The sequence below is a fragment of the Rhinatrema bivittatum genome, chromosome 8 (assembly GCF_901001135.1).
Source record: "Rhinatrema bivittatum chromosome 8, aRhiBiv1.1, whole genome shotgun sequence".
Classification (NCBI taxonomy): Eukaryota; Metazoa; Chordata; class Amphibia; order Gymnophiona; family Rhinatrematidae; genus Rhinatrema; species Rhinatrema bivittatum.
In genome coordinates, this window is record NC_042622.1 from 52,399,205 (window position 1) to 52,426,216 (window position 27,012).

Below are 27,012 nucleotides of genomic sequence, written 5' to 3' on the forward strand. Positions count from 1 at the left end.
CAGCCCCAAAAATCTTGGTGCTCTAGGCAACTGCCTAATTTGCCTAATGGAAGCATCGGCTCTGAAAAAGGGACATCAATGAAAGCATTCTAGGGGTGAGGCTTAATTTTAGCCAGAGAGTGCACATACTAAATGCACTCCGGCTAAAGATATGCACACAAGTCCGGTTGGCAAAAATCACAGTCCTACCATCATATTCCATGTATATTCAGGGTATATTCAGTGGGAGACTTGTGCACCTAAGTCCCGCTGACTATTTGGGAAATGTTACTTATACATCTTTCCCAGATATTTTTACCGATTGGTGGCTCTCTGAATCTTGATCTTATAAACTTCAAAATGTCAAAAATAAAGCTATTGTAGCAAGAACGTGGAGCAAAAAAATGTTAAAGCAAATAAAGAAAGTCTATAATAAAAGAGGAATCTTGGGAGATCAAAGGATCCCATAAAGCACATTATTTATTTATTAAAGAAATTTATAGTCTACCTATTCACGATTCTAGGTGTGTAACAAATATAAAACATTCATAAAAAATTTAGACAATACCAAAAACTCAACAACATAAAACTCTGCTTTTTCTAATTACATTAAGCTTAAAAGATACAAAATTGAATGCCCAAGTTGATAGGAACCTTCTTCTTGGACTAATATCCTCAAAGATCAGCAGATTTAGGGCCAAATACTTGTGCAAATGGTATCGTCTTTCATTTTTTCTTGAAAATTATTACCCAAGCCTCAGCTTTTAATTCTTCTGGGAGAGTGTTCCATGACACAGGGTCCACCACATAAACATTCTACCTTGTGACTCGATTAACCAAATAATTTTTGAGGTAGGAACATTTAAAAGACTTTGTCCAGCAGACCTCAATAATTGTGTAGGCTTGTACAGCTTTAATATCATGCTTAGACAAGCAGATAGGCTATTATTCAAAGCCTTATGGACCAAGAAAAAAACTTTAATTCTTGCTGTCACTGGAAGACAATGTGTCCTAATCAACATATTAGATAAAAGATGATAGCAATTTATGAATCAATAACTGTGGTAGAATAGATATGACATACAGATAAACTAATATAAAAATGTATTTTAAAGAAATGTACAGTAAAAGGTACTTTTCATTGACATGGGGTCCCAATACATTAATACAGAGTTTTGGAAACATAAAATGGCTGCCTTTTTGATGAACAGAAGCTTCCAGAAGAGGGCAAAAGCTAATAATATTTATTTATTTTTCAAATTTGTAGGCTGCATTATCCAATATCCTAAGTGGCTTCCCAAAGGAACATTCATAAAATACAATACAAAAAAAATACAAAAAAATATGCCTCTATGGATATCAAATATTGGCACAATTTTTATACATTTTTTTCAGTAGTAGAAGCCAATAGCTTCTACCACTGACTGATGAGGAAGATGGAGACTTAGTGAAGGCTATCATGTAACAAAAAATGTTACAAATATTTATAAAAATAAAATAGCAGTGTCCAAACCCCGTCTTTTTTTTCTATCTAAAGTGAGTGCCAGAGAATCTGTGGCTCCACGGTATCACTGATATCATCCACAGTTTACATTTTATTACTTAGCGTTCTGCTCAGACCTCAGGAGTGACTACCAGGGATGTGCGTTTGTTTTCTAATAAAATTTTAGAAACAATGGAAAGCTTTTTCTTTTATTAGTAACAAAAATTGAAAAAAAGAAAACCTGCACTGTCGGCATTTAACAAAGCCCCCCCCCCCCCCCCGGTCTTCCCCTATGCCCTGCCTCACCATGCCTGAATGTTTATTACCCCATCCGTACAGTTTCAGTAGTCCAAATCAGGCAGGAGTGATGCAAAGTAACCCCTAACTTGCTGGGTCACATTTTCCAAAGGCACTGGCTGGTCCCGAGGTCAGCTTACAGCTAAATGGTGCTGGCCTCAGGGCTGGCAGGTCAGGAATGACTTTGCATCACTCTTTCTGAATTTGGATTGCTGAAAACTTGCCGATGTGATAAGAAACAACTAGCAAAGGAGGGATAAGGAAAGGCTGGGTGCGCACGGGGAGGGGCGGGGTTAGGTGGTAGTGGCGGTAACATTTTTAACATTTGGCAGTAATGGAAGGGAGGTTTTGGTGGTGAGTGAGGCCTTCATTTCCTTTCCTTTTGTTTTTTTTTCTTTTCTCTTTGGTGTTTATTTCTCCCTACTCCCCTTCTCAGGCCAGGGGAGTAGGGAGAGAGAGTGGAAGGGACACTCTTACAGTGAATTTCTAGGGAAATTCTGCTCAAAATATTTAAAATTCTGCATCTTTAAGTAATAACTTTTTTCAACTCCTCCACCTGCTAGTATCTCTCCCCTCTACCTCTAGGCTCAACCCCTTCCATTCTATTGCCAGTCCCAGAGTTTGACCCCATTCTCAGTACTGCCCCTCACACAGGCTCCCTCTTTCCTTCCCTCTTTCACACACATGCTCCCTCTCTCTAATACACATACACACACTCTCATACAGGCTCCCTCACTCTCTCACACACATACACACACATCCCCTCCTACAGGGCCCTCTCTCTTGCATACACACTCACACAAGCTCTCTTTTTCTCTCACACATACATCCTCACCCAGGCTACCTATGGGGGTCATTTTCCAAGTGGCTCCACGTGATACCAGGATGGGAGCGGAGTTGGCCGCAGAAGAGGAGGAGTCGGGGCGTCACCGGGGCCGACTCCACGAAGACACCGTGGACGACGAAAAGGTAAGGGCTTTTTCGCGTTCGAGTTCGCGCCCAATAGCTACACCTTCTATGGTGGCGCTATTGGGTGTGAAACCGGCAGCGATCGCACTGCGGCAGTGTGATCGCTGCCGTCTAACGCAGGACTGCCCCCCGGGTCGACCCCCTGTCCCTCATTACCTAAAGTATCACAGGCCTGCGATACTTTAGAAAATGAGGCCCTATGTCTCTCTCTCACGCACCCCTTCACAGTCTCTCTCTCACACATACACAATCCCTTCACACAGGCTAGCATCCTCACATATACACAATTTCTTTTTCATACACACAAGCTCCCAATCTCTCACATACATACACACTCCTTCACAATCTCCTCATTTAGGCTCCCTGTCTCTGAAACCCAAGCACTCCCCCCCCCCCGCTGTCTTACCTCCCATGCCCTCTCTCACTCTCCCCTCCCCCACACCCCCTCCCCTCATATAGGCTCCCTCTCTCTGAAACCCACACTCAACAGGCCACACAGGTCTGGTTTTCAGGACAACCAAAATATGCAAATTAACTTGTTAGACCAAATATATGCAAATAATGTTCATATATTTTAACTATGATTATCCTATTTGAAAGTCTCAGGGACCAGAGTTAAGAATTACTGTCTTAGGTCTTGCTTCCAAGTCTGGGTGAAGGTACTGTTACTACTAATTTCTAAAGTGCTGTACAGATGGTAGTCTGTCAAAGCTGATTTAATTATAAGGTTGTGGGATGACTTTAGGGCAAGTGGACTGGGCTCAACCACAGTTTCCTCTTCAGGTCAAAAAGATGTTAGCTAGTTTTAGCTTTCATTTCATTTTGTTGTTTTTGGACTTGTAATGTAGTCTATTAGCAAAATCAGGTCTATAAATCTTACTAGCTCATTGATCCCCGATGGTCCAGTACCTAATCTATGGAGTATTTGAGTATCTTCATTTGCCAATAAATTCATATTTAGCCGCAAAAGCACACCTGGGCCAGCACAGATTTCTGTTTAAAATTCTGTGCAGATGGCAATGCAGCAGTCAGGCTAACTTTGCTTTCCAGTAATCACCTGCATTTATCCTAAACAGCCTGACTGAATCATAGAAGTCTCATTGATATGCCAACCGTCCATCCCTTGCAAAGATTTTAAACTCCTTCTAAAATGTAAAGCCTTTTTCTGATCTGCCAATAAGATGTCTGCTAGCAATTTTTTATTCCAGATTTGTGTTCTTCTTAATACCACTTACTTGTGCAGCATCCATCTCGTTAAGCATCACTACGGAGGAACAGTTGTAGTCAAATACCAGTCTCCAGAAGTCTGTGACTGTGTTTGGCAAGGGATGCTGGGTAACGATGAAAGCAGCAGGCTGCTTGTGGCTCTAACAAGAAAGAAAGAAAAACACAGAAAAACAATCAGCAAATGTGTGTGCCGTTACAGTTGAACAGGACCTTTAACTTTTTAGCTGCTGGTGCCATGACAGCATTTGTTTCCTGTTCCTCTTAGCATTTGTTAAATAACCTGATGAAAAGCATGTGGGCCACAGTTTCCAAAGTCATTTACCTGGGTGAGAAACATTTTACTTGTGTTAATCAGCTATCTGAAGCTCCCTCCCACAATGTAGCTAAATTTCATCCAGGGTTCCACAACGCTCATAATCTTAGCCACATGGAAGGAAGGTGTTACCAGGTACGGGTATACGTCAGGTCTGTCTGGCAGGGGGCCTAGGAGGCAGGATGTTTCTGGCTATTTAATTTTCACAGAGCCCTGTGTTTAGGCATGGGAAAAATGGGGAGGGAATCACGATAGAACCTTGGAAGTTAAAGTAGAAAAACGAAGACAAAAAAGACTGTCCTGAAGAAGGAAGAATCTTGCAGGTGGTCACCTCTCAACTGCCGGCCGCAGAGGGTGACCACCTATCTGAAAGAGTAAATAATTGTTCCCTATTTATCTGTTCCACCCTACCCATGATTTCATAAACAGCTATCATATTTCTTCTCAGTCATCTCTTCTCCAAGCTGAAGGGTCCTAACCTGATTAACCTTTCTTTATAAGGGAGCTGCTCCATCATGTTTAACGTTTTTGTTACCCTCCCCTGTAGTTTTACTAGTTCCATTCTATCTTTTTTTTCAAATGGGGCAACCAGAACTGCAGGCAGTATTCAAGGTGCAGTCACATCAGGGCTCTAAACAGCAGCATTATGATACTAAGGTAGAAATGGAGAGAAAAAGAAGTTGAAAGAGAGAAAAAAAACTTTAAAATTAACAAAGAAATATTGGTGCAGTGTGTTCAGCGCATGACCTTGGGACACAGCTAGATACTAATACTTTCTTCTAATGAAAGAAAGATTTCTTTTTCTCATGAAGGCTGAGGCTGGAATTGTATTTGAGGCCCCGTGAATGGTACAGCAAAGCACTTGTGCTTAGTGGAGCAACAAACATCTCTCTGCGGGCTCAGATAATGGAGATGTACCTTGTTTGACTGCCTCAAATTCACTTGGACAAAATTGGATATTGTGCTTGATTCCATTTTACAGGCCTCTTACAGACTGAGCTGCAGATTGCATCACCGCTGGTTGGTTATGTGATCAGGTAAACTGAACAGATGTAAACATTGGGAGACAGATCTATTTGCAGCTTCTTTGTTTTGTTCCTCCAAGGCCTCTCTCAATAATTGCATCATATCTGCCACAGTCACTGCTGATGATACTAGCCATGGCTATCTGTTCAATGGGCAAGATATACCAAGGTAATACCAAGGTACAAAACAGTGACCTTTTTTCTTCTGTAAGACTTTGAATCTTAGGGAATGGTATCAGAGGTAATGTTTGCTGACCTAATGCAATCCACTGCCTCTCACCTGCAATGGGCCGCAAGCAGTTGTCAGACACAGCACCAAATTGTCACTTCATGTACCAAACTCTGAATCTAAAATTTAAATCCCTATGTGTAATTCTATGAATGAAAATGGAGAAATTACTTACCTGATAATTTCGTTTTCCTTAGTGTAGACAGATGGACTCAGGACCAATGGGTTATGCTCCCCTGCCAGCAGATGGAGATGGAGTCAGGTTTCAAAGCTGACATCACCTTAGATACACCCCTGCAGTGACCTCAGACCTTCAGTATTCTCTTCAAAAGCCATTGTGAACACACTATTGAAAAACTTCATTAGAACTTGATTAAAACCAACTTGACTAAAAATGGATAACCATAACTGTACTCAAACATAAACACTGAATCCCAGCAAGATTATAGATGCTCTGATCTAGGGATTGGGTAACGGCTTACCTGTAATCTCTTGGAATCAATATTAATTTCACAGGTGATTCCTTGGCACCATTCTTGGGCAGTCATGGGCGGGATGCTGAGTCCATCTATCTACACTAAGGAAAACAAAATTATCAGGTAAGTAATTTCTCCATTTCCTAGTGTGTAGCCAGATGGACTCAGGACCAATGGGATGTACAAATGCTACTCCCGATTGGGGCGGGAGGCTGCCCATGGTCCAGTTAATACTGCCCTTGCAAAGGCTGCGTCCTCTCGGGCCCGAATGTCCAGGCGATAGAACCTGGCATATATGAGCACGTCGCTGCTCAGCAGATGTCGATGGAAGACAGCAGTCTAGCTTCCGCCCAGGAGACTCCCTGAGCACTAGAGAAAGTGGCTTTATCCTGAACGGGTAATGGCTTTCCTGCCTCCACATAGGCTCTCCAGACCACCTCTTAGATCCAGCGAGCTATGGTCACCCACAAAGCTGGTTTGCCCTGCCTCCTTCCACCGTGAAGAACAAACAAGCAGTCCGTCTTGCAGACTGGTTCTGAAAAGTCCAAACGTCTGAAACGCACCAAAAGCCTACTGATGTTTAAATGGTGGAGGAGGTGGTATTCTTCCATGTCCTTGTGCCTATCTAGGGATGGCAATGAAATGTACTGAATCAAATTAAATTCCGAGACTACCTTGGGCAAGAAGGATGGAATGGTACAAAGTTGTAAAACTCCTGAAGTCATCCGGAGGAACGGTTCCATGCGATAAGCCAAGCATATAGCCACCAGGAACATCGATTTCAGGGTTAAGAACATAAGAACATAAGAAACTCCCATGCTGGGTCAGACCAAGGGTCCATCAAGCCCAGCATCCTGTTTCCAACAGAGGCCAAACCAGGCCACAAGAACCTGGCAATTACCTAAACACCAAGAAAATCCCATGCTACTGATGCAATTAATAGCAGTGGCTATTCCCTAAGGGGCGGATTTTCAGAGCCCTGCTCGCGTAAATCCGCCCAAAACCGGGCGGATTTACGCGAGCAGGGCCCTGCGCGCCGGGAAGCCTATTTTACATAGGCCTCCCGGCGCGCGCAGAACCCCGGGACTCGCGTAAGTCCCGGGGTTTTCGGAGTGGGCGTGTCGGGAGGCGTGTCGGGGGGCGGGGCCGGAGCGCGCGGCGTTGCGGGGGCGTGTCGGCAGCGTTTTGGGGGCGGGTACGGGGGCGTGGCTACGGCCCGGGGGCGTGGCCGCGCCCTTCGTACCCGCCCCCAGGTCGCGGCCCGGCGCGCAGGAGGCCCGCTGGCGCGCGGGGATTTACGCCTCCCTCCGGGAGGCGTAAATCCCCCGACAAAGGTAGGATGGGGGTTTAGACAGGGCCGGGCGGGTGGGTTAGGTAGGGGAAGGGAGGGGAAGGTGAGGGGAGGGCAAAGGAAAGTTCCCTTCTAGGCCGCTCCGATTTCGGAGCGGCCTAGGAGGGAACGGGGGTAGGCTGCGCGGCTCGGCGCGCGCAGGCTATACGAAATCGATAGCCTTGCGCGCGCCGATCCAGGATTTTAGTAGATACGCGCGACTACGCGCGTATCTACTAAAATCCAGCGTACTTTTGTTTGCGCCTGGAGCGCAAACAAAAGTAGGCTGTTCGCGCTCGTCTGAAAATCTACCCCTAAGTAAACTTAATTAATAGCAGTTAATGGATTTCTCCTCCAAGAACTTATCCAAACTTTTTTTGAATCCAGCTACACTAACTGCACTAACCACATCCTCTGGCAACAAATTCCACAGCTTAATTGTGCATTGAGTGAAAAAGAATTTTCTCCAATTAGTCTTAAATGTGCTACTTGCTAACTTTATGGCATGCCCCTAGTCCTTTTATTATCCGAAAGTGTAAATAACCGATTCACATCTACTTGTTCAAGACCGCTCATGATCTTAAAGACCTCTATCATATCCCCCCTCAGCCATCTCTTCTCTAAGCTGAACAGCCCTAACCTCTTCAGCCTTTCCTCATAGGGGAATTGTTCCATCCCCTTTATCATTTTGGTTGCCCTTCTCTGTACCTTCTCCATCGCAACTATATCTTTTTTGAGGTGTGGCAACCAGAACTGTACACAGTATTCCAGGTGCGGTCTCACCATGGAGCGATACAGAGGCATTATGACATTTTCTATTTTATTAACCATTCCCTTCCTAATAATTCCTAACATTCTGTTTGCTTTTTTGACTGCTGCAGCACACTGATCTGACAATTTTAAGGTATTATCCACTATGATGCCTAGATCTTTTTCCCAGGTGGTAGATCCTACTATGGAACCTAACATCGTGTAACTACAGTAAGGGTTATTTTTCCATATATATGCAACACCTTACACTTGTCCACATTAAATTTCATCTGCCATTTGGATGCCCAATCTTTCAGTCTTGCAAGGTCTTCCTGTAATGTATCACAATCCGCTTGTTATTTGACTACTCTGAATAATTTTGTATCGTCTGCAAATTTGATAATCTCACTTGGCATATTCCTTTCAAGATCGTTTATATATATATATATATATATATATTGAAAAGCTCCAGTCCAAGAACAGATCCCTGAGGCACTCCACTGTTTACCCTTTTCCACTGAGAAAATTGACCATTTCGTCCTACTCTCTGTTTCCTGTCTTTTAACCAGTTTGAAATCCACGAAAGGACATCGCCTCCTATCCCATGACTTTTTAGTTTTCTTAGAAGCCTCTCATGAAGGATTTTGTCAAACGCCTTCTGAAAATCCAAATACACTACATCTACCAGTTCACTTTTATCCACATGTTTATTAACCCCTTTAAAAAAATGAAGCAGATTTGTTAGGCAAGACTTCCCTTCGGTAAATCCATGATGACTGTGTTCCATTAAACCATGTCTTTCTATATGCTCTATGATTTTCATCTTTAGAATAGCTTCCACTATTTTTTCCGGTACTGAAGTCAAGCTCACTGGTCTATAGTTTCCCGGATCACCCCTGGAGCCCTTTTTAAATATTGGGGTTACATTGGCCACCCTCCAGTCTTCAGGTACAATGGATGATTTTAATGATAGGTTACAAATTGTAACTAATAGATCAGAAATTTCATTTTTTAGTTACTTCAGTACCCTAGGATGCATACCATCCAGTCCAGGTGATTTGCTACTCTTTAGTTTGTCAATCTGGCCTACTACAGCTTCCTTGTTCACAGTGATTTGGTTCAGTTCATTTGATGATTAAACTTTCAATAAGGGCTAGTACAACAGTGTGATTTAGATAAGACCCTGATTGATTTTTAATGAGAAAGGGTCTCATGCCTAAAAATCAAAGGTTAACTATTACCTCAGACACACACAAACTCTAAAGATATATCCCTCTATTTCACCTTTCACCAAACTTTTATAAGTCCAAAGATTTCCCAAAGCTATACTTACCAATCCTCTTTAGCCACCATTAAATTGATCTTCACTCAGTTAGTTGAAGGGTTTGTGGAATTCAATCCCTGGATCACTTGTGGTGACCTCTAGACTCCTCTCCCGGGGGATGCTGGGAGCAGTATGCAGTGAGCCTTCCGGTCCTCTTTTACTGCAAAGGGTGCGGGGCCTCTGGAAGCTGGGTCTGTGGAATTCAATCCCTGGATCGCTTGCGGTGACCTCTGGACTCCTCTCCCGGGGGATGCTGGGAGCAGTATGCAGATGAGCCTTCTGGCCCTCTTCTACTGCACTTCACCCCTGAAACAGCTGCTACCTGGACCTTCAAGGAGTTAAAGGTCAAACCTTTATTCAAGCCATCCTGTAAAAATTCCAGAATTAGTGGGATTTTGACCGTCCAAGGGGAAACACCGCGTTCCTCGCACCAAGCCTCAAATACTCTCCAGACCCGCACATACACTAAGGACATAGAGGGCTTCCATGCACGGAGTAAGGTGGAATTACTGCCGCCAAATATCCACGTTTCATCAGGCGAGCCCTCTCAAGGGCCAAACTGTAAGACAAAATTGAGTTGGATCCTCATGAAGGACCAGTCCCTGTGCGGTGGGAGGCACAGGGGGCTCCCCACAGGAGTCTCTGCATGTCTGCATGCCAGGGATGCCTGGGCCAATCTGGAGCTACTAGTTCAACTAATCCCCTGTGGTGCTTGTTTCTGCGATTGACCCTGCCCAACAGGGGCCATGGAGGGAAGGCATATAACAAGTTCTCTTCCGACCAGGTCTGAATGAGAATGTTGATCCCCAGGGACAATTGATCTCTTCTGTGACTGAAGAATCGGGGAACCTTTGCACTGTGAGATGCGGCCAGTAGGTCGATGGACAGGAAGCCCCAGCAATCTACCATCAGCTAAAAGGCTTTGGCCGATAACATCCATTCTCCTGGATCGACTCTCCCTGCTTAGAAAGTCTGCTCTGATGTTGTCTTTTCCTGCAATGTGGGAGCCCGAGATAATCTGTAGATGTGTTTCCATCCATTCCATAAGGAGATCTTTCTCCTGTGACACTTTCTGGCCCTTGGTTCCCCCTGGCAGTTGATGTAGGCTACTGTTGTTGCATTGTTCAACATTATGGGGTAGATTTTAAGAGGCGCGCGAACAGCCTACTTTTGCTTGCGCATCAGACTCAAGCAAAAGTACGCTGGATTTTAGTAGATACGCGCGGAGTCGCGCGTATCCACTAAAATCCTGGATCGGCGCGCGCAAGGCTATCGATTTTGTATAGCCTGCGCGCGCCGAGCCGCGCTGCCTCCCCCCGTTCCCTCCAAGGCTGCTCCGAAATCGGAGCGGCCTCGGAGGGAACTTTCCTTTGCCCTCCCCTCACCTTACCCTCCCTTCCCCTACCTAACCCACCCCCCCGGCCCTGTCTACACCCCCCCCTTACCGTTGTCGGGGGATTTACGCCTCCTGGAGGGAGACGTAAATCCCCGCGCGCCAGCGGGCCTGCTGCGCGCCGGGCCGCAACCTGGGGGCGGGTACGGAGGGCGCGGCCACGCCCCCGGGCCATAGCCACGCCCCGTACCCGCCCCCAAAACGCGGCCGACACGCCCCCGAAACGCCGCGTCGACCGGGCCCGCTCCCCGACACGCCCCTGACACGCCCCCCTCCGAAAACCCCGGGACGTACGCGAGTCCCGGGGTCTGCGCGCGCCGGTAGGCCTATGTAAAATAGGCTTACCGGCGCGCAGGGCCCTGCTCGCCTAAATCCGCCCGGTTTTGGGCGGATTTAGGCGAGCAGGGCGCTGAAAATCCGCCCCTATGTGGACAACCTGACCCTGGAGTATGTGGCTGAACTGCCAATCTGACTGCCTGGGCTTCCAGGTGGTTTATGTTCCAGATTGCCTCTTCCTTGGTCCAACATCCCTGGGCCGTCAGTTCCTGATAGTGAGCTCCCCAGCCCCAGAGACTTATGTCTGTTGTGAGGACCAGCCAGTTCGGTGGGGACAGGGTTACACCCTTGCCCAGATGAGCATCCTGCAGCCACCACTGGAGCCGAGAATATATTTTCATCAGTAGGTGGAGGCAAATCGAGTATTGAGACTGCAGGTTCCAACCTGACAGCAGGGAGCGTTCAAGTGGTCACATGCATGCCCTTGCCTATGGTACTACCTCCAGGGTTGATGCCATCAAACCAAGGTCCTCGAGATAGCTACACACCATCGGGCATATCATGGTCATCAACTGATGCACTTAGGATATCAATTTCCTTATCCATGTGGATGAGAAGAAGACCTTGCCCTGCTTGATGTCGAACTGGACTCCCAGATATTCCAAGGACTGGGAAGATTTGAGACAGCTTTTGTCCATGTTTACGACCCAACCGAGTTCCTGAAGCAGGGAGGTCACCCTGCTGGTCACCTGGAGAATCCCTTCCATGGACTTTGCCCGAATCAACCAGTCGTCCAAGTATGGGTGCACCAGGATTCCCTCTTTTCTCGGTGCAGCTGCTACGACCACCATAATCTTGGAAAATGTTCTGGGGGCAGTGGCCCGGCCAAAGGAAAGTGCCCGGAGCTGATAATGGCGGCCCAGTACCACAAAGCTTTGGAAACGATGTTCTTGCCAGATTGGAATATGAAGGTAGGCCTCGGAAAGGTCCAGGGAAGTTAAGAACTCTCCCAGTTGTATGGCAATTATCACGGAGTGCAGAGTTTCCATGCTGAAATTAATTGCTCATAGATGTTGGTTGACCCTCTTGAGGTCCAGGATGGGGCGAAAGGAACCCTCCTTCTTGGGTTCGATGAAATAGATGGAATAACGCCCTGTATTTTCCTGGGGCGCAGGTATTGGAATTATAGCCCTTACTAAGGTGGGCTCCACTGCCTGCTTCTTGTGCTGGGAATGGCAAGGAGACATCATGAACATGTCTTGAGGAGTGTTGTGAAATTCAAGCGCGTATCCATCTCATATGATATCAGTAACCATTTATCCCAAGTGATCTTGACCCACCGCTGGTAGAAGAGAGACAGTCGACCCCTTATCTCCACGTTCCGAGGGTGTGTCCACAAAACTTCATTGGGGGGTTTGGGACGAATCTGAACCTGCCCCTCTCTTGGGCTGTCGACTCCGAAAGGACTGAGACCTCCCAAAGGACCGAGACCTCTGAAATGTTGAATTTCTGTAGGGCCAAAAGCACTAGGAGCCACTGGATCAACCCCTTATGGGTGAGTGGGCACTATAACTGCTTCCTCTTATCTTTTGGTAGCTGGGGTACTGGAGATTTACCCCATTTACTGGCCAGCTTTTCCAATTCCCTTCTGAAGAGGAGTGATCCCTTAAAGGGCATCTTTGTGAGGTTTGCCTTTGTCTGCTGGCCAATTTGTCTGCTGGCCAATTTGTCTGCTGGCCAATTTCACAGCCGAACCTGTCTTCTGGCCGCTACACTGAGGCCATTCCTCTGGAACGGACTAGGTCAGAGCCCGCGTCAGCTAAAAAGGTGGTAGCAGGTTCCATAACCTTTATGGAATTCACCCCGAGTCATCCACCTCCCGAGAGAGGAGCAGGCATGAACAAGCTACCAGGGAACAACAAGCAATCTGTAAGGTCATTGCCATTATGTCAAAGGCTTGTTTAAGGATGGACTCCATCCACCTATCATGCGCATCCTTCAAGGCTGCTCCTCCCTCCACTGGGATAGTTGTTCACTTTGAAACAGCGCAAACCAGCGCATCCACTTTAGGGAAATGTAGACGTTTTCTCGCCTCCGGATCTAGTGGGTATAGAGCTTCTAATGCTCGTCCACCTTTAAAACTTGCTCCAGAGGCATCCCATTCCAGGTTAAGCAACTCCTGGATGACTTCTAGCACTGGAAAATAGCAAGAGGCTTTCCGTAGAGAAACCAGAATGGGATTCTTCTTTGGTTCCGTCATAGAGTCTGCCCCAGGAGCTCCCAGCATCTTCAAGGTCTGGGAAAGCAGGGCCGGCAATTCCTTTCTATGGAAAAAACGTAACATGGTCCAATATGGTTCTAAACCCGGTGGAATTTCCCCATCTTCCAAGGAATCTGGATCCCCTTCTTCACCCGTGCTGTTCGGGTCCCTGCCAGGGATACCCTTAGTGAGGCAAGGCATGTCTCAATGCCTGCTGATAGGGCTGGGAGAGGGAGGCTTTACTGGCTAGGGTTCTGTCCAGACAAGGGCAAGTGCACCCCCTTGCACGCGCCAACCCGGGATTTTATAAGATACGTGCGGCTACGCGCGTATCTTATAAAATCCAGCGTACTTTTGTTCGCGCCTGGTGCACGAACAAAAGTACGTGCGCGCTTAAATTTATAAAATCTACCCCAATGTTGTGCACAGCATTATGCTCACAGCACGTGCACAGAGCCGGCATGCACCGCATGTACCGACGCTCTATGGTGGGCAATAGAAGACGCACAAAAATGCATGCAAAATTGCGCCACCATGGTCTACCATGCGGTATGCCTACCGATCCTAAAGTGGGGCCTAACCCACCAGGGGCCACTCAACCCGCTCAAAAGCCCACTTCTCCTTTCCTAACGGGATCGGAAATGACTTTGGTACGGTGCACTGAGCATGTAGACTGGAGAAAGTCTTACTGAAACCCCTTCAATATCTCTGAATTGGGAGGAATCCTCTTATTTTTGTTTTTTTTTACTTACCTGGGCTCAGTGCTTACTGACTGAGTACAGAGACGGTCTCCAGCTGCAGGGGAGAGGGCTTAAGCTGTCATTGCCATGCTTGGCTTCCTGCACCTTTCAGCTGCTTCAGCAGCAAAATCCACTCTGGGAACCGGCTACCAGACCAAGGCACACCTCTGATGGATCTCAGAAATCACCTCAGGAATTCTCAAGGGGGTGAGGGACCCTTAGGTATGATCGCAGGATAGCGAGGCTCGATCTTTCTCCAATTTAAAAGCAGAATTTCTTCTTCTAAAGGGTACAGCGATCCCCATAGGGAAAGCACGTCCACATCTGCTAGGAGACAGAGAGATACTGAAGGGCTGATGTCACTGCAGGGGTGTATCTAGGATGATGTCAGCTTTGAAACCTCACTCTATCTCCATCTGCTAGCAGGGGAACTTATAATTCATTGGTCCTGAGTCTATCTGGCTACACTCTAGGAAAACACTTTCAAAAACTTTATTTATCTTTTGCTGATGTCTTATATATAAAGATAAATTAAATAATGAGCATATTCCGAGCTGAGGTGATCAACACCTATGCCCCCTAACTGCATCGCTCAACACAGCCAGTGTTTGAAGAGCAAACAGCTGTCTTCCTCAAGGATCAAAAAACATTCTATGGACATGTTCAACATGGAGCACAATTAGCTCTCAAACATGGTGGCACCATGTTTGAAGGAGAAGCTACTACAAGAGGAAACAAAGGAATAAAGAAGACTTGAAGTGGAGCCAATAAACCTTGACTGACCTGGCCTCTAGAAGGCCAGGAGTCATGAAGAGTGAGTACCTTAGGGCTGTGAGCCACCATGAACATTTCAGTCTGGAACTATAATTACAGGGTCCCTGAATGAGGCAGGGTCTGGATCTGTGGCAATGAATGTATCATATGTTTAGTACTGGTGGAAGGCTAGGCATGCCCCTATTTAAATTCTGGACTTTTTTTTTTTTTTTAAATAAAATTGCAAGCTAGCACCAAGTAAAACTTAATTGCTGTGAAGAGTTTGCATTTCACTTTACCAGACAGAGAAAACTGTCACATGTAGAGGCCAATGTACTAACCTGAAATATTGCTTGTGGTTAGAGGCTTGTTTTCATGAAAATTTGAAGCTCATTTGCATTCATAACAAACTTCAACAAAAAAATTTTGGCATGTTGTCATGACCGAGAATTTTGTGCATTCGAGATGTAGCAATGTGTGATGGTAGCCCCTGATCTTGGGTCTGATCTGGATTAAGGAGGCCACATGACCCTGTTCAACACCTCCTCCAAACAGTAACACCTCCCCCTCCCGACCCTAACACAACCTGTAAATGTTAATAAAAGGAACCTTTTGACAAAACCTTTGATCTGTAACCCTCACTCCTTTGTGCAAAAAAATGGGCAAAAGCCCCATGGTTGTCCAAATCCACCCCTTGGCTCTTCCAAAGATTACCCTATATTTCAGGAGTTCTTCCAGGGCTCTACTTGCTCTTGCCCTGCTGGTGCCACTGGAGCAGAGGGGTCATCAACCAGTGCCATTTTCCAAGATGGTGCTAGCAGGACAGGAAGAAGTGGGTATCATTCTTGTTCCTAGAAGAACTCCTGAAATATGGGGTAAGCTTTGAGAGGACCAGGGGTTGGCAAACAGCCAACTATGGAGCTTCGGCCCATTTATTTGAACAAGAGATGGAACTTACAGGGTGTGGGTCTCCTTTTAACATTTACAGGCCACACCAAGATGGAAGGGGAGGTTACGACTTCCCCATGGACCACCAGAGATTTGTCCCATGGGGTGGGGGCCGGGGGAGGGACACTTTGCACATGGCCATGCAGCTCCTTTAATACATTGTGTCAGTTCACATGAAGGTCATCTCCCCCTTGGCTGGCCATAAAAGATAACTACACTTCATTGACGTGTAGTTATCTTTTTTTGCATGCCTATTTTCTCAAAATTCTACATTCATGAGCTGCTTTGCATGATTTTTCACCCCAGTAGCTCATTAATATTGAATTTTATTTTTTTTTTATTTTCAAAGATTTATATATTTATCACAAGAATACACTTGCATTAGAAAAGTTGTGCATATCAGAACTTACCAAACAGAAAAACATTCCTTATGAATTATACATACTCGCACCAAAATTATAAGAAATATGAAGGGAGCAGTAAATAGAAGCGTTTAAACAGGAAAAAAACCTTTCACATATTTTTATAGTAATGGTGATGTCGAGTGGTGCCGAATTTATATTTATGCTGAAACCCCAGAGGAATCTGTATGGGTGTGCACAGTGAGAAAGGCTTTAAGCTGATCGGGCTCAAAGAATACATAATTATATTTAAATATCTTATACAACATTTGCAAGGGTATCTCACATTAAATCTAGCTCCTAATTGGAGTGTCATAGTAAGAAAACTTTTTCTACGCATTTGTGTTGATTTAATCACATCTGGATACATCCAGATCTGCAGGCCGTAAAAGGGAATTTGTCGATTTCTAAAGAAAAATTTCAAAACGTTATTATGGTCGGACAAAAATGCAAATGAAACCAGAAGAGATCTTCTTTGATTTATTTCCATTTCTTGCGACATCTCTAGAATCTGTGAGATATCTAGTGTTGACATTTGTCTAGTAACTTCTCCTTCCGCTCGTTCTGTCTGCTGGAGGTAATAAGCCTTAGTAATTACTGGCATCACTGATTGGGGGATTTTCAAAATTTGCTGGATATATTGTTTAAGCAATTCCAAAGGGGAGATCATATTAATAACCGGAAAATTCAACACTTTAAGGTTGTGAGACCTCAGAGCATTCTCAATATTCTCTATTCTCCTATTACTTAGTAAAGCCGACTGGACAAACTTCAATTGTATTTTGTCCATGTTGGAGACCTTATTTTCCAAAGTATCCACCTTCTCTTTAAAATTAGATATCAAGTTTGCATTAACTACAGTCTGATTCTTTGTTTCCATAATTGTCTGTGATAGAGAAGATATAGAAGATTCTATGGATTTTAATACAGTCCAAATCCCCTCTAAAGATATTTCCTCAGAATGAAATAATCTTTACCCCGAAGCCCCAGCCTCTGTCTGCGCACCTCCCATTTCCACTTTCATGCCTAAACTCATACCCATACCTTATAATGAAATCAATGTCGCTAATCGTTGTTCCACCTTCAAAGAAGTCAATCCCATGTCAGAGTCTATAGTTGCAATCAACTATGGCTCTCCCCGAGATCCCACGATGTTCTCCTGGATCTTGCTCCGTTGCTCAAGCATCATCTCAGCCTGCAGCAAGCCAGGGAGGTTCCCACCGTTGCCGGCATCGTGGAGAGCCCTTCCGTCAGACTGGGGTAAGCAGGCCTGCTTGGTGCCCCTGAGCTCAGGGTGGTTTTGAAGGTCAAGGGGGATGGTGCACGCTCCAGTTTCATTCCTCCAGTGACCAAGCCCACCGGGGAAGAAGTTGTGGCTCCCACAAAGAACCCCTCGATGCGGGGTTGAAGAGGATCCAAACAGGGTGAGTCGACACTCACTCCCCTTAATTTCCCTTTCCTTTTAGTGTGAGGCATGACATTTTCTTGGAAAATTTAACAGAAGAAAAAACCCAGTAGAGAGAGTTGTACTGCAGTGTCCTACTCGGCGGCCATCTTGCTTCCCAGCAAAGATCAATGTTGAACTTAAATAAACCTTTGCACATAGCAAGCTACAATACTATTATTGTGAACTGGACTTGTGTGATGTTATTTTTCAAATGTGGGAAGTGACTTCAGTCTATAGTACATTAGCCTTCTAGGAGGAGAGCTTGAAGACACAAGGCAGAGTCCAGAATATGGCAGTGCTGAGTCCAGGCCACATTTATTCATTTACCATTCTAGGCCTCCCACTTGGGATATGTAATATTATTTTTCAAAAGAAAATATGATTTTTCTACCACATGAAGAATGAATGTCCTAAAACCCAATTGGGTACATTTTAAAAAAGTACGCCAGATTTTATAAGATACGCGCATAGCCGCGCGTATCTTATAAAATCCGGGGTTGGCGCGCACAAGGGGGTGCACATTTGTGCAACTTGCACGCGCCGAGCCCTGCGCGCGCTGCCCGTTCCCTCCGGGGCCACTCCGAAATCGGAGCGGCCTCGGAGGGAACTTTCCTTCCACCCCCCTGCACCTTCCACGCCCTTCCCCTACCTAACCCACCCCCTATCTAGACCCCCCCCCCTACCTTTATTCGAAAAGTTACTACTGCCTCCGGGCAGTAGTAACTTATGCGTGCTGGTGCGGCAGGCCCAGACACTGGCCGCTGTGTTGGGGCACTCGGCCACGCCCCCAGACCACCCACACGCCCCCGAACATGCCCCCGAGCCGACACCACGCCCCCTGGCCACGCCCCCGACCACCCCTTTTTGCAAGCCCCGGGACTTACGCGCGTCTCAGGGCTTGCGCGCGCGCCGCCGAGCCTATGCAAAATAGGCTTGGCGCGCGCAGGGCCGTTTTAGAAGGGTTACGCGCGTACCTTATGCGCGTAACCCTTTTAAAATCCGGCCCAATATGTGTTTAGAGACAAACTATAATCGTTCAATTATATTCAATGAAGCTCATTACTTAGCATATAATGACACAGAAGAACAGGAAAAGGACATTTGTGAAGCTGCAGTCTTGTTAGTTACTTCTGTCCTTCAAGTTAGCAGGCAAAGTTAAAGACAGAGCAAGTGAGAATAAATAAAAGCTTTCAATGGACTCAGTTCTTACAGAATCTATTCTCTCTCCGGTAATAAATGCACTAATGGAACACCATGTCCAACAGACCATTATCTGCAGACCTACTCACATTCTCTGCTCTTATAGGCTTTCAGAAATGAGCCAGCAATCTGTTTCCACGATAACATCACCGAGCGAAACATTAAAAATTAACCTCCAGGACTTGATATGCCTGCACATGGAGGGAAGCTGCTGTGGCTCCAAGATAATAAACAAATGATACCAGAATACAGATTTCTGGTAAAAAGCAGAACTGTGAAAGGCCCAAGGCATAACAAAGCAAAATTAGTGGCAAGAGTTTCATTTGATGGGACCTCTGATAACCTGTGAAAAGTCAAGAAGTAATAAACCAAATCACTTTGTTGTGCAGTTTAATTCTGTTAACCCTGCCCCTCAAGAAGAGCTGCACTGCACATTTTAGGACTCCAAGGATTCAATACTTTTGCAAACTGGAATTTCTTTTCCTCCTTGGCCTACATTGTGTCCTGGTCAAAGTAAATGGAAGAAGGTGAAGCCAATGACTGGATGCCTTGGGGAGTTTTCAAATGGGATCTAGCCAGCTGGCCCTTTGGTTGAGTGGGAGAGATGAGCACCATTATATGACAGGATCTGGCTCCATTCCTAGCTAAATTCTTCTGTTCCCCAGGTTAGCTGGGACTGGGGATGCTACAGAGGCAGCATTTGCAGACCATGGCTTGAGGGCATGATATTTGTCACACAGTGATGACATCTAGTGACTGGATATGGAGTCCATGATTGCAGGATTCTGGATGAAGCCCCATTGTATGGCCTCTGGATGAGAACTGTCACTGCAGTGATCGGACTAAAATAAATTGGGAGAGGATATAAAACGGAGGAAAATATTTCTCCCGGCAGTTTAGAATGAAGGTTCCTGGTGCCAGTTCTCAGCCCTGATTATGACTGAGCCAGAAGCCCAGAGGAGCAGAGAGAAACTGTTGGGCCTTGAAAAGAAAGAAAGATTTCCCCTTAAAACCTGATGCAGAGTCTGACGGTATAAAAATAAATACCCACAGGCTTTACACTTCTGCACACAGTTTGAAAGTTGCCCCCTAAATCCCTTGCATGACGATTGCCCTGCGCAGAGTACATAAAACTACTTTCACTAACTGACTAGACATATTTGTTCTAAATTCTTGGTCGGGTGAGAAAAGTATGCATATCTGTATTGAATGGTTCAGGAGACATGCAGAGTTTCCTGCACTTAACCCCATCCACAGATATAGCAGGGGCAAAGCACTCAGATACTTATGTAACTGCGAAAGCGTTAGTAAAATTTTCAAAGAGAAACTATGCTGGTATTTTATTTTTGAACATTTGTAACACGTCGATATAAAAGTATCTATGTACTTTGTTTGCTTCTAAGTGACTTAGTAAAAAATTAAATTACCCTCACCAAGAACAGTAGATTAAAAATAAGCTTAGAAAGCAAGACTTCCAAAGGCCAGGATTAGGAGACAGAAGCATTGCAAGATGGCTTCTTAATAGGCTTTCACCTCGTATGACTTGTGATTAAATTCCACCGTGAGTCCCATATGAATGAGTCTCTACCTACTCTCCAGCTAGAGTCGCTAGCACCATCAATCACCAGAGGGTGTGACAAGACTGCAATCTCTTATATAGAAAGGAACAAACATTGGAAGCTATGAACCAGGTATCTGGTGCATTGGCAGCCATAAGTGAATGCATTATGCATTGCAGTGGCAGTCATTCAGTTAATACAGTGCACACTGATTTACTGTTGCTAAAATTTTGGATGCCCTGAAACAAAACTGCATCAGCACTGCACAGATGTAACAGCAGGTGGAGTTTAAGGGGTGCATACCACGTACATTACAGTGAAATTCATCTCGCTGTTAGTACTAATTTGGCCTTACCTCACTGCAGTGCCCATGCAATAGTAATACAATTTAGTGCTGCTTCAGTGTATCAATCATGTAAATGGATTAATGGGCTACACATTAGTAAAATAAATAAATAAATGGACATAGCAAGTCTGAACATATTGTGTTAACAGTGAGTGGTAGCAACCAGTTTAGGGTTGCCAACTGGCTCCAGATTTTCAGGACAGGTTGATCCAGTCCTGGTTTTATCACATTGCATGCTGGGGCTTATTCTGATTTCCCTATTGCATTCTCTATAAAAGCAAGACTATAAGTGCCTGCATACAGGACAGGAAAACCAGGACTGGATCAACCTGTCCTGAAAATCTGGAGCCTGTTGACAACCCTAAGTTTAGTGTGTATGTTAAGTTAATGAGCAAAGTTGTAGGATCAGGGGAAAGATAGAAAAAGTTTCACAGTGACCGCTGCAATAACGAATAGCTGAAGCAATCAACTTTTAGTTTCATGAAAGCCGAAGAAAAATCACATTTTTTAAAATGAAATGTTAATACCTATAGTACCTGAATGGAAGTGTCACAAAAGACTGAATAGAAAATAGATAAATAAATGATAAAGATGAGTAGAATATGCATTGTTACTCATCAATAGCAAATCTTTCACTTACGTCCATGAGTGCTGCATTGATGTAGTTGCTGGACTCTCCATCCACAGAGATGAGGAAAGGCAAGCACCGGTCCAAAGGCAGCACATCCAAGCACCGGTTCTTGTCATGGTTCCTCGGCAAGAGGCCAATGCTGCAGTCCTCTGGCCGCACTCTCAGGGTCACAACGTTGAGGGTCTGCAGTCAGAAGACACAAGAGGAAATGATATAAAATTACCTTCAGCAAGAGGTTTCCCAGGGTCTCAAAGAATGGCATCATAATTTACATGTCCATTTCCTTTCATCTAAACTGGATCTTAATCTCTTTTTTTAAATCCATAGCAATAAAGAAGATTATCACATCATGTCCAAGAGCATGCAAAATATGCATCAACAATAAAATGGGAACCACACATTGGACCAACCATTCTCAACCTTTGTTTTGCAGTTGTGCTTTTCTTTACCTAATGCTACTGCTATTTTGCTTCTGATGCTTCCACTGTGGCAGTAATTAATTTGATTGCTTGCATTCTCTATGATAGCTTCTATCGTGAAGATGAGCAAACTCTAGCTGGGTGGACAAATGCTGGCAAGTTATGCAAGACGACTTCCCCAAGTTCATTTGGAAATTCAGCAGGTACTGGAGAACACAGCTCAGGGATCCTGACTCTCAATCATGTCCCCAACCAGCAGAACATTCTCCCTGGGCCTGAAATTTTAATCTAGCAGAGCCCTTCCTCCGTCTTTGTTATAAAATTTGTTGACTAGATACGCTAACATCTGACAACTCTTCCACTGGAAGGCACTGAAGGAAGAAAATGCAAAATGGTTAATTTATTTGTAAAAGACCATGAGGCATCTCTTGAGAGGGAGAATGGACTATGATAGTGAAATAAAAGAGAAAGTAAAATCATGATTAGAATCCATTTTGTAATGACACCGAAATTTGTTTTGTGGATCTACAATGTCCTTCTGATAAGATCTGATGTTGAAAATGTTACCTGAGAGCTCTTTTTATGCAATGTCTGCCCCTAGAAAAGCAAGTTTACATACATATGTACTTTAGCCAATGAGCTCTGGGTCCTGTTTGTGAGAAAATAAGTTTGGATAATTCCAACAGAAAAAGTGCTCACCAATGAAATGTGTACAGGACTATAGAGTGGTTCATCCACTGAAGACAATCACAGAACTAAAGGAGGTCAAGATTCAAAAACCATGTAGACAACTTTAAGATGTGGTACATTCAGCCTCTTATTCGGCTAGATTTTAGCCAAAGAAGGGGCTGAATAAGTCATTATCTGGCTAAAATCTAGCTGGATAAAAAAGAGGTGCACTGAGGGCATAACTGGGAGGAGCTACTTATCCGGCTAAGGGGGGTCATTTATCAAACTGCTATATGGCGTTCTTGCATGCGTTAAGGCGTTTTCACATGCAAAAAATACCTTTAACGCATTCGAAAACACATAGGGGCAGATTTTCAAAGGGGTACACGTATCAGATATGCGCATACCCCCCGAAAACCTGCCCCAAGCTCCCCCTGCGCACGCCAAGCCTATGTTGCATAGGCTCGTTGGCGCGCGCAAGCCCCAGGACGCGCGTAAGTCCCGGGGCTTTCCTGGGGGGGCGTGTCAGGGGGCATGTCGTGGCGGTGCATCAACAGGGGGCATTCCGGGGTCGAGCCGCGGGCGTGTTTATGGCCCAGGGGCATTTCGGGGGTGTGGCCGAGGCCTCCGAAACTGCTCCTGGGCCGGGGAATCGCACACCGGCAGCCACTTTTATAATAAAGGTGGGGGGGGGCTTTAAATAGGGCTGGGGGGTGGGTTAAGTAGGGGAAGAGAGGGGAAGGTGGGGGGTGCTGGAAAGAAAGTTCCCTCCGAGGCAATGTTCTCTCAACCTAGCTTGATGTTACCCAGGTAGAGAGTCCATCAAGCTAGGTTGAGAGAACACTGCACAAATCTCACCTTTGTGTGAGTTTCCTCACTCCGAAGGTCATCAAATCTTCACAAGAGAGCACTGTTCTGTTCGTACATCTCACTTTGAATGTCAAAGTGGCCCCTAAACCCCTACACTAATACCTAAACCTCACCTCGAGTGACTAGGTAGGCCTCATATAGGGATATAAATACCAACCTGGTAAGCAGGCATTATGGCTAGTAGTCTCTCTCTCTCCCTCCCTCACTCACTCATTGTAGCATAGCACACTTTGCAATAAACTGCTATTATTAGTGCATTTTGATAAATCCAGGCCTAACTTAGCCAGGTAAGTAGCGATATTCAAACAGGTCTAAATTTAGCCAGTTAACTTTAATCTTTTCCGGGTATATTCAGTTGCTCTGCTGCCCTGCTGAATATCCTGGCTAAGTTAGCCAGATAAGTCGTGTCCGGCTTACTTACTTAGCTGGCTATGTCTGAATATTGACCTCCCAGGGTACTTAATGGGAACAGATCAACACAGTGGGAAAAACAAATACATCCTCAGTAGAAAGGCATTGCCTTAAACAAGTTCTTGGTTAAACACACTCCGCTGTATTGTGTTGCGTGGCAGCATTTGCATGGTTAGTGTTCAAAACTAAGAAGAAAAAGGTATCTGTACCTGAAACTCATCTTTGATCTGGCTGGAATTGGTCTGTGGATCCAGTCTGCTGATGTTGTAATACAGAGATCTAAACTCACACACTGGAATTGCTGTGTTGCCACACAGGCAGGCCTCCAGAATGGCATCGTGAACAAAAATGTACTGCTCCTGTAAAGCAGGCAGGGCAAGAAAATAAATAGAGAATCTGCGTCATTGCCGCCACCCTCTCCCTACATCCACACTGGGACAGCTGTCATAGTCAATACAGGGATAAAAATGAAAGGGAAGCAATAATTGTAGCGGAATACCAAAAGAGTATTCTGCCTGTCAGCCTCTCTTTTTCACCCAATCTGTGCAGTAATCACAGTGTGTTCGCGTTCTGCTCTCAGGTGACAAGACGGATGATGTACGACGTATGCCTTTATAAAATAAAATGGAAAATGCCATTTACATTATAAGCTCTCTTTCCAAACATAGTGATGGCTGTAAGCGATTTTCTTTGCTGTGCTGTTTCTAAATAGTACAAGAATTCACTTAATTCAGAGAATTTACTGTTTGCAAACACTTATCAGAAAAATGTTTATAAAAACCCAAACTTTAGTCTATGGAAACAATTTTCAATAAGGTGCACAGCTAGGCTGCAACCTAAACTTTCCCTAAATCTAACTGGCTAAAACTTGGCAGGCTATATTGAAGCCTGCTATCCCTGTGCATGGAGATAGCTGCCTAATTTACCCAGTCATTGAGATTTCAATTACCCCAATATTGACTGTATGATTTTTCTGGGCATGTCAGGAAAGTTAAGTTTCTAGACTTCATAAATGACTGCTTCATGGAGCAACTGGTCTTAGAACCAACAAGAGCTGTGGCTACTTTGAATCCTGTTCTCACTGGAATGTAGGATCTGGTGCAAGGGGTTATGGTGGTGGAGCCACTTGGCAATTGTGATCATAAATTTAATCAAATTTAAGATAAATCACTGGAGGTTAAATAATAAATGTTATGATACTGCTTGTGGGAGGGCCCCGCGAGCGGTCTCACTCACTTATCATCACCTCTGTTTTCCTGCACGGCCCTGTAACACAGCCGTCCCCTGTCACCACCGGACCCATTCTGCTGCCTTCTGTGACAGGAGAAATTGTCGCCGGTCTTCCATGCGGCTGAAGGCCACCATTGCCGTCTGACCCCTGCAGCCAATTCTGTGGCAGAAGAGATGCCACTAGTCACCATGCAGCTGAATGGCACCATGCAGCTGAATGCCACATCACCTTTGCCGATGGTTCAATTCTTTGGAATCTATTCCTTAGTTCCTAGTCTTGTTCCGAGTTCCAGTGTTCCTGTTCCTAGTCTTCAGAGAGCTTGTTCCAGTCAGAGGAATCCTTGTCTTCAGTCTTTGTCTGGTCTCTTGTCTTTCTTGGATTCCTTGTCTTCAGCCTGTTTTGAGTCCTGAGCCTTCATCTTGTTCCAAGTCTACAGAGTCATCAGCCTTTGTTTTGTCTATGTCTTCAGAGTCTTGTTCACACCTCCAGAGTCATCTTCAGAGTCCTCAGCCTCTGTCTGTCCTCACACAGAAACCACTTCCAAGCGGTAGTCTAAAAGGGCTTTTGGAGAGGCCGGAAGACTACCCCAGCGACTAGCATGGCTTGCTGGTTCTCATCAGAGATGCCCTAGTTCCTGGTTCATCTGTTCCTGTTCCAAGTCTCAAGTGTTCCTGTTCCAATCTTCACCTCTGCTTGAGCCTTCAGTTTGTCCCAAGGCTCCAGTCTTCAGCTTAGCCTATATCTGGATGCAACTACCTGCCAGTGGCTTGGACCATGGTGAGCCCCGTGGTTGTGTCTGTCGCGCAAAGGCATAGGGGCTCATGCTCACATTTGCCATGTTCACACAATAAATAAAACTACTTCAATAACAACTTAAAAAAGGAGAATATGATAAAATGAGGAAAGTAGTTAGAAGAAAACTAAAAGGAGCAGTTTCAAGGATTAAAAGTCGGCATCAGGTGTGGAGACTGTTGAAAACACCATCTTGGGAACAAAGATAAAATGTATTTCACAAATTTAGAAAAGCTTATTCACAGGAAGGACAATTTTTGAGGCCATTTACACATGTAAATAAACAGCAATTTATGCATGTTAATTACCTGTGAAAATTGCAAAACCCCCCCCCCCCCCAAATATGGCTAAAAGTGTGCACAATTTTCCACAATGCATGTGCAGCTCCTTTAGCCACATTTAGAGGAAATGTTCCTGGGTGATTTAGGTCACGAGAAGAAATTAACAAGTTAACTCTATGTGGTTTTTTTTCTCCACGATGTGCCCGCACAAAAAAGCAGGTGCAAATGTCTGCGGATACTTTGTAGCCCCGGCAAGTTTCAAAGCCAAAATATGCACATACATGAATAAACAGTACGGCAGACTTTGTACCAATGTAAACAACTAGAAAATTGCTCCCTATAGGCACAAAATGTGAAAAAGCCCTTTCTGAATTAAGCTTTTGGTATCATCACCAAAAACTGTCGCTTGGCAATAGTGATCATAATATGATCAAATTTGATTTAATGACTGGAAGGGGGACAGTAAGCAAACTTTCAAAAGGGAAACTTTGATAAAATGAAAAAAATAGTTAGAAAAAAACTGAAAGGAGCAGCTACAAAAGTAAAAAGTATGCAAGAGGCGTGGTCATTGTTAAAAAATACCATCCTAGAAGCACAATCCAGATGTATTCCACACATTAAGAAAGGTGGAAAGAAGGCAAAACGATTATCGGCATGATTAAAAGGGGAGGTGAAAGAAGCTATTTTAGCCAAAAGATCTTCATTCAAAAATTGGAAGAAGGATCCAACAGAAGAAAATAGGATAATGCATAAATGTTGGCAAGTTAAATGTAAGACATTGATAAGACAGGCTAAGAGAGAATTTGAAAAGAAGTTGGCCATAGAGGCAAAAACTCACAGTAAAAACTTTTAAAAATATATCCGAAGCAGAGAGCCTGTGAGGGAGTCAGTTGGACTGTTAGATGATCGAGGGGTTAAAGGGGCACTTAGAGAAGATAAGGCCATCACGGAAAGATTAAATTATTTCTTTGCTTCGGTGTTTA

At 44.8% G+C, this 27,012-nt stretch overlaps 1 protein-coding gene across 6 annotated transcripts in view; it reads right to left on the minus strand.

Moving 5' to 3' along the window:
* The window catches only part of PTPRT (protein tyrosine phosphatase receptor type T), a 1,509,925-nt gene that overhangs the window by 17,534 nt on the left and 1,465,379 nt on the right, over positions 1 to 27,012 (minus strand). For all 6 annotated transcript variants that reach the window (XM_029612345.1, XM_029612346.1, XM_029612344.1 and 3 more), the window contains 3 exons: positions 23,935 to 24,084; positions 21,366 to 21,539; positions 3,964 to 4,095 (listed from right to left, as the gene is read on the minus strand). In XM_029612345.1, coding sequence (XP_029468205.1) covers positions 3,964 to 4,095; positions 21,366 to 21,539; positions 23,935 to 24,084 — 456 coding nt within the window. The remainder of the gene's footprint in view (positions 1 to 3,963; positions 4,096 to 21,365; positions 21,540 to 23,934; positions 24,085 to 27,012) is intronic.